Consider the following 7675-nt stretch of genomic DNA (forward strand, 5'->3'; position numbering starts at 1 on the left):
ACGGAAATGAACTGAACTAAAAAAAACCATTGAATTCATCAGACGTTTCAACTAAGGTCTCATGCACACGACCGTAGCCATGTGCACAGCCGTGATTTTCGGGTTAGCCCGGGGCGGAGTGTCACCTGGCCGCATGCATTATTTCCTATGAGTCCGGGCTCCTGGGCCATAAACGGACCCTTGAATCCACGGTCGTGTGCATAGCCCTATAGGAATGAATGGAGTCACAATTCTCCCATGGATTTTCGGGGGAATTGCGGCCGCAAAGGCACGTTCGTGTGCATGGGGCCTAAAGCGTCTTTATACTTTTTTCGGTTCTTTTGTCGTTGCGATGTGACTGCGGTCGTAGTTGAGATGTGACTGTGTGCGCTTTGGACAATGTGGGTTCTCTAAACATTTCCATAATTAAAATATCGCATCTGATTAATAACGTTCATTATCTGGCACTAAACGATCGTACGAATGATTTTTATTCCACGTCTTGAATTTATCGGATTTTAAAATTTAAACGACCCAGATGGGACTTGAACCCACAATCTCCGGAGGCTGGCGCCTTATCCATTAGGCCACTGGGCCACTTATGGGGGTTTATGTGGATTGTGGTCTGTGGGCAGCAGGATAGGGGCACTCACTTTTTGCCCCCTACTTGGAGCAATCTACCGTGGCGCATGTGGCAGACTTGATACAAGGTCACATGATGTCCAGAATGTCGCAGTTGTCACATGATTTCAGGCCAGGATGAGGGCAGAGATAAGAAGTTTTCCCATGTCGCAATTCTCGCCATTATGTCAACAGGTGAAAATTACTTAGAGGTCGGCAACATTTTGTTAATTTTTTCCGCAATTTTTTTGCCAATAAGCAAATTTCCTATTACGAAGCCACATTTTCCGCGTACAGGACAATGGAGACTGAAATACATGAATACGAACCCTATTTCAGCCTTATAAACTAGAAAAGCCAAGAGAGCCATGAATATAAGGACTCAGTATCTAATATGAACTATTCCATAGTGTGTCAAACACTTTGCTCTCTTCTGCCCACTAGGGGGAGCTGAGGAGCTTACTGTATACTTTGTTATTATTGAGTTCTATGTATAAACAGCCTGCAGTAATCTCCGGAGCTCCCCCTAGTGGTGGCTGCAGGCAGACAGAATTTTATGACTATGTCTAAGGCCCACTTTTACAAAGGTGACCCCTATTTCGACCAGCCGTCACTGACGGTTCCCCATGGGATCGTACAATACTTGTTTTTTTCTTTCCTTTTATTATTTTTCTTTTTTGCAATAATTGATCAAATACAATTAATATCCTCCACCCCCCAAAAAAGAGAAAAGGAGGAGCAGAAAAAAATAAAATACTTGATTTAAAAACCAATTAATCACAAGTTTATTAAAATAATTAAAGCAGAGCAAATACAGTAAAATAATAAGTAAAAATACACACGAGAGTCCCCTTTACTCTCAGGTTGCAGGTTGTCTAATTGCCACAGGAGCCGCACAGGGTGCGCCAAACTGCGACTTTTAACTTAGCCGCACTGCAAGGCTCAGCCAGCCCCCCGCCCGCCACCTTCACATCTTTCTTGGGTTGCTGCGCTCTCCTGTAGAGTCCCCCTCACCTGTCTCTTTGCTTTTTAGGCAGAAACACAGGTTATGATTGGCTCGCAGGTGAGATTCCTGCTCCTGAGCGCCATCACTCCCCTGCAAAGGATTTATATTAATCCCCTCAGATCTGTTTTCTCTGTCCAGACCTCATCACTGGAGACGCAGCTTAGCCGAGGTCCTCGTCATGTGCCGGGCGATGTCAAAACCAGGGTATGGGGCGATACCTGGCGACACGTAAGAATAATACAGACTTTAACTCTTTATTCAACATCTGGCCCAGGCGTCCGCCCCAAAAATTGTCATGATAAATAGAAGGATCTTTTGGAGAATATTTCATTTAATGTAAGACACAAACCAGTGGAAGAAGCGGCAACAATAAGTAACGCAGCAGAAAATATCGAATTATGACGAGAAGAATCTACAACGTCTGAGATCATTGATCACTGAAGGTGCCGGGGACTGGAATTATCTCTGGTGCTCGTAATCTCCTGATATTCTGAAATTATTATAAAATATAATAATCTACATGAGGGGGTTAGACATGAACCGTTGCCCATCAATAGAGTCTATTGGTTCCATTCAGCTCGGGGTATATTCACACACAGAGTTTTCAGGCGTAAATGCTTCGAAATACGCCTTGAAAAAACACTAGCGAAACGCCTACAAATAGCTTCCCAGTGAAATCAACGGTAAATATTGCTTTTAGTTCAGACGAGGCGTATTTTTGCGCTGCTGTTTTATAAAACGGCACGTGAAAAGACGCCGCGTAAAAAGAATGAGCATGGCACTTCCTGAGGCGTTTTTGGAGCTGTTTTCTCATTGACACCACGAAAAACGTCTGTGTGATTGGTGCAACTTTGTAATGACTTTTTATTAAAAATGATTTCTACTTTTTGAGATGCAGCTGCTTTGTATATAGAGCAGCTGTATCTAGCGCTGAGACCTGAATCCGTCAGGTGAGCGGGACTGACGGGTTTAGTGACAGCGGGTCCTGCAGGATCCACCTGTAATTGATCGCATGTAAGTTATGAACTGTCAGTGACACGCAGGACCTGCTGTCACTGCACCCGTCAGTCCCGCTCACCTACCGGAATCAGGTCTCAGCGCTAGATACAGCTGCTCTATATACAAAGCAGCTGTATCTCAAAAAGTAAAAATATTTTTTAATAACTTTTTCAAAAGTGTACATAAAAAAATCCAAGTCCAGCACTGCTATAAGTAACATGAGGGTCTGTGCACCAATCACCAGTAAAGAGCCGTGGACTGGGGGACACATGAGGGACGACTACCGCCAGGACCGACACCAGGTTTATGAGGGCCCCAGGGCGATGGGGTCACAGTGGACCCCCTTATACCTCAACATCTTTCATTGACCCAGGATATTATACACCAATAATGTTGCCAAAGATGTTTTTGCCATGTTTTTGCCATGTTTTTGCCATGTTTTTTTATGCATGTTTGTTTTTTAGGTAAAAATTAATAATATATTTTCCTGTCATTTTAACCAAAGAATTAAAAAAAATGAAATAAAAAAAAAGCCACGTGTGAACTTAGAGAAAGAAGGAGAGAGTCATCTGTTTGCTGCAGGTTGTAGTTTAATTCTTCTCCTGCCGTAAAGTGTCGGTGCTGTGCTATAGTCACATGACCAGCTGACAGTTTTTTGTTTTTGCCTTCCCACTATTTATTTGATGTCAGCGTTGCTGTACGAGGTCTTGTGTTGGGTCAGACGAGCTGTATTTTTTAGGCGCTATTTTCCATTCATATACTTTACGTAAGCATTGAAATTATATTCACTTTTATTATGGAGGAAATGCAGGACAAAAAGCAATTGCCATTTTTATTTACGCCATTTACCGATCACCATTAATAATAAGTTTGCTGTATTATACGGGTTGCTACGGTTACGAGGATACCAAATATGTCTGTATTATCGCTAGTTTTGTGATTTAATAAAGTGCATTAAAATCTGAATCTTTGTAATTGTTTTTGCGCAATTTTTTTTTTTGGGACCTTTACCTTTTTTTTTTTCTAAGTTTAACGCACTGACGTATAGAGATATATATTTATATACAGTACATTACGCCTGTGAGGAAAAATACTATTGAGGTATTCAGACAGAGAAGATCCTTTCATAGACGGCGGCGCAGCCTGTGATCTACCAATGGACCCCTCCCCCAATGTCCGGTGTAGGATAAACTACACAGGGTGTAACGCAGGGCAGAGAACAGCTCCATCCTTCTTTGGGCTCTGGTATCTGTATGACCTTGCCGGGTGCTGACGTAACCCTGACTACCACCAACGTCATATTATAACAATGTCAACAGGAAGAAAAAAAAAATGCAAAAAACCCACAAAAACTCAATGGATCACTTGTCCCTACTCAACTCTCGCCTGCTCCTCCTCATCATCACCTTGTTAAATATATAGATTAATGGGAAGGACCTCCTGTTTTTTCACCATCACACCCCCATGGTGGGACAGGAGGACTTGTTCGTCTTCCTAATCTAGTATTATTTGCAGATATAGGACACGTTCCTGCTACTCATGGGGAATCATTTCCAACCTACGCTTGGCGTAGACCAATATGGAGCATATACATGACCCTGGGACTATACATGCAAATGTCCTGACTACACCGCTAAAAAATGATTCTCCATTTCTACGGTGGCAGTAAGAAGTGACAGCCTGATGACGTCACCGGTGTTTTGAGTACACATGATGGACGGCTCTCTTGAGAGATTCCTTAAGGTCTTTGTTCCTGATACTGTAGATCAGGGGATTGAGTAAAGGGTTAATGAGAGAATAGGTCACCGACACCACCCTGTTAACAGTAAGGAGATTACTTGTGGTGGGCACAAAATAGATAAAAATAATGGACCCATAGAAAATAAACACCACCGTGAGATGTGAGGTGCAGGTGGAGAAGGCTTTGAGCTTTCCATGAATGGTCCGGATCCTGAGAATTGTGCCGAAGATGCGAATGTAGGGGAGAAACGTGATGGCAAATGCCCCAATTCCGAGGCTTCCGCCTACAATTAATATGACTACAATGTTTATAAAAGTGTCGGTGCAAGAGATCTGGAACAAATGAGGCAGGTCACAGAAGAAGTTGTGGATGGTGATCGGTCCACAGAACGTCAACCTGAGTGAAAATAACGTGTGGACCAGCGAATAGAGAAACCCAAGAACCCAAACGCCAGATGCCATCTGGGTACAAACCGTCCAAGACATGATCTGAGTGTAGTGCAGAGGGTGGCAGATGGCAATGTATCGGTCATAGGACATAGCGGACAGCAAGAAGAGTTCCGCACTGGCCAAGTAGATGAAGAAGAAGACTTGGGTTGTGCAGGCTGGAATGGATATTGAGTGATTCTTGGTGACCAAGTCATAGAGCATTCTCGGACCCGTCACCGATGAGTAGGAGACATCAATAAAGGCCAGGTTTCCAAGAAAGAAATACATTGGAGTCTGAAGCTGGGAGTCGGTGAAGACGGAGACAATGATCAGGACGTTAATGATGACGGTCAAGACATAGATGAAGAAGAAGACAACAAAGAGAAGATGGAAGTCGTGTGGATGATCCGAGAGGCCGACGAGGATAAATTCAGTGGCGTCGGTCAAATTTTTCATTTCTTTGGTCAAAATCCTTCTTATGATGGGAAAACCGAAAGGCGTGGGTCAAAGGGACATTGCGTAAATAGCCGGAAGAACCTGAGGACACGAGGTGGGCACAGATGTCACCCGGTGGATGTTGATCATGTGGAATTATTGATGTCTTGCTGATATAGACGAGTTTAAAGCCTCATGATCCTGGGGGACGCGTGTCGCTGTAATTCACAAGTTGATTCCGACAAACCCTCAGAGCATTAATTATAATTTTACGTTTTTGTGTTTGTCACTTGAGATCTGAAATTATTTTCCAAACGGTTTTGAACTTTTATAAAAAAAAAGTTCTGTTACAGAATTGAAAGTATTAGAACTTCAGCCAAAGAAAGTGGCTTTAGTTTGGACAAATTTCCTGGACTCCCAATGATTAATTATGTTCATCAAGATCAGACTGTCGTCTACAAACAGACAAGCGCCATAAGATACAAGTTTTTGGGAAAACCAAGCGTGAAAAAAACCTCTGTTTCCAGGGAATCTGACTCTTCCATTAACACCTCCCAACCTTACTGTCCTTCACCGAAATATCCCACGATACGGATCTCAAAGGGAGTGGAGCTTATGCTAATATACCCCAGAGTGGGCATTTCCAAAAATTGGAGCTGGAGTCGAGATGTGAGACGTTAGTTCAGAACTAAGTCTAGAATAGTTGGTTGCTTTTTTTTTTCTTCCAGTGATCATTCCATATAAAGCGTCTTGGTCTGCAGGTTATTAATAAGGGTGATTGAAAGCTTCAGTGGACAGCCAGTGCGCAACTCACCATAGATGCAGACCACGTCACTGATACACCCGTCGTGAGAGGGGAACCAGAACCCCAGCTTCCCAACAAAAAGCCATTGCATGGCAGCCACCACTAGGGGGAGCTAAATGCATCGAGATTATTACAGCTCCCCTAGTGGTGGCTGCAGGCAGTGTTTTATGGTGTACTGTTTTAGCCTAAGCCATCAACAATTTGTCTGAGCTCTCAGTTTGGAGGGGACCATATTACATTTTTGTTATGGGGCCCTAGGATTTCTGTGTAAAGATGGGGGAATATGATGGTACCAGAGAACTTTTTGGTTCTCCTGTCTGAGAGACTCTTCTACTGTGCTAGGGGTCATTTGTTTAAGAAAAAATAAAACTCTTTCTCTGTCGGCTACAAGAAGACGTAGAATTGCCACGACAAACTCCTGATCCCCCATATAGTCACCTGAACGTGCTGCTGGTGGTAAATTGAACCCCGTAGTGTCAGATTTTTTCTCTTCCGCCCACAATTTGCAGGTTGGACCCTCTCCTCTTCCTCACGCCACCTCATGGCTGATGTACATAAACATCCGTTTTTTATGCCATTAATAAAATTGACGCATTTTGTGACTCCTCGCAGCCACGTCCCACTTTCTGGGCACTTTTTCAAAGCGTCAAGGAAAATGCAAGAAGTATTTAAAATGCAGAATAAATTTGGCTCATTCCTTGTATTTGGCTTTTTTTTTCAGAATTTCCGCCACAATTCTCGTGCATTTTCCTCAGTAAATGATCCCTAACGCCTCATTGAGATACCAGTGCTCTCTCATCTTTCCGCAGCTGATTTTAGGCACACCAGTATGGATACCAGTATGGACACCAGTATAAATACCAGTATAGACGCCAGTATAAATACCAGTATAGACACCAGTATAGATATACCAGTATGGACACCAGTATAAATACCAGTATAGACACCAGTATAAATACCAGTATAGACACCAGTATAGATATACCAGTATGGACACCAGTATGGACACCAGTATAAATACCAGTATAGACACCAGTATAAATACCAGTATAGACACCAGTATAGATATACCAGTATGGACACCAGTATAAATACTAATAAAGACACCAGTATAAATACCAGTATAGACACCAGTATAGATATACCAGTATGGACACCAGTATAGATATACCAGTATGGACACCAGTATGGACACAGCAAATACCAGTATGGACATTAATATGTATACCAGTAAGTACACCAGTATGGACACAGCAAATACCAGAAAGGACACCAGTATGGACATCAGTAAAAAAATATATATACCAGTATGGAAACAAACCAATATAGACAGAAGTATGGATACCAGTATGGATACCGGTATGGACATTAGTATAGATATCAGTATGGACACCAGTAGGGAAACCAGTATAGACACCAGTATGGATAATAGTAAGGACAGCAGTATGGACACCAGTATGAATGTACCAGTAAGGACACCAGTATGGACACCAGTATAGACACCAGTATGGACACCAGTATAAATACCAGTATAGACACCAGTATAGATATACCAGTATGGACACCAGTATGGACTCATCAAATACCAGTATAGACACTAATATGTATACCAGTATGGACACAGCAAATACCAGTAAGGACACCAGTATGGACATCAGTAA

General features: G+C 42.6%; 1 protein-coding gene across 1 annotated transcript; it reads right to left on the reverse strand.

Annotated features, from left to right (window-relative positions):
- Nucleotides 1-4294: 4294 nt before the first annotated feature.
- Nucleotides 4295-5230, reverse strand: LOC142657496 (olfactory receptor 5V1-like). Its single transcript, XM_075832532.1, has one exon. It carries the CDS (start codon nt 5228-5230, stop codon nt 4295-4297), a length of 936 nt encoding a protein of 311 aa, XP_075688647.1.
- Nucleotides 5231-7675: the final 2445 nt, after the last annotated feature.

The sequence above is a fragment of the Rhinoderma darwinii genome, chromosome 7 (genome assembly GCF_050947455.1).
Source record: "Rhinoderma darwinii isolate aRhiDar2 chromosome 7, aRhiDar2.hap1, whole genome shotgun sequence".
NCBI classification, from domain to species: Eukaryota; Metazoa; Chordata; class Amphibia; order Anura; family Rhinodermatidae; genus Rhinoderma; species Rhinoderma darwinii.

Bases quoted from the DNA above. Each gene is read 5' to 3' on its own strand.
- LOC142657496 (XM_075832532.1), bottom strand. From the start codon at position 5,230: ATGAAAAATTTGACCGACGCCACTGAATTTATCCTCGTCGGCCTCTCG.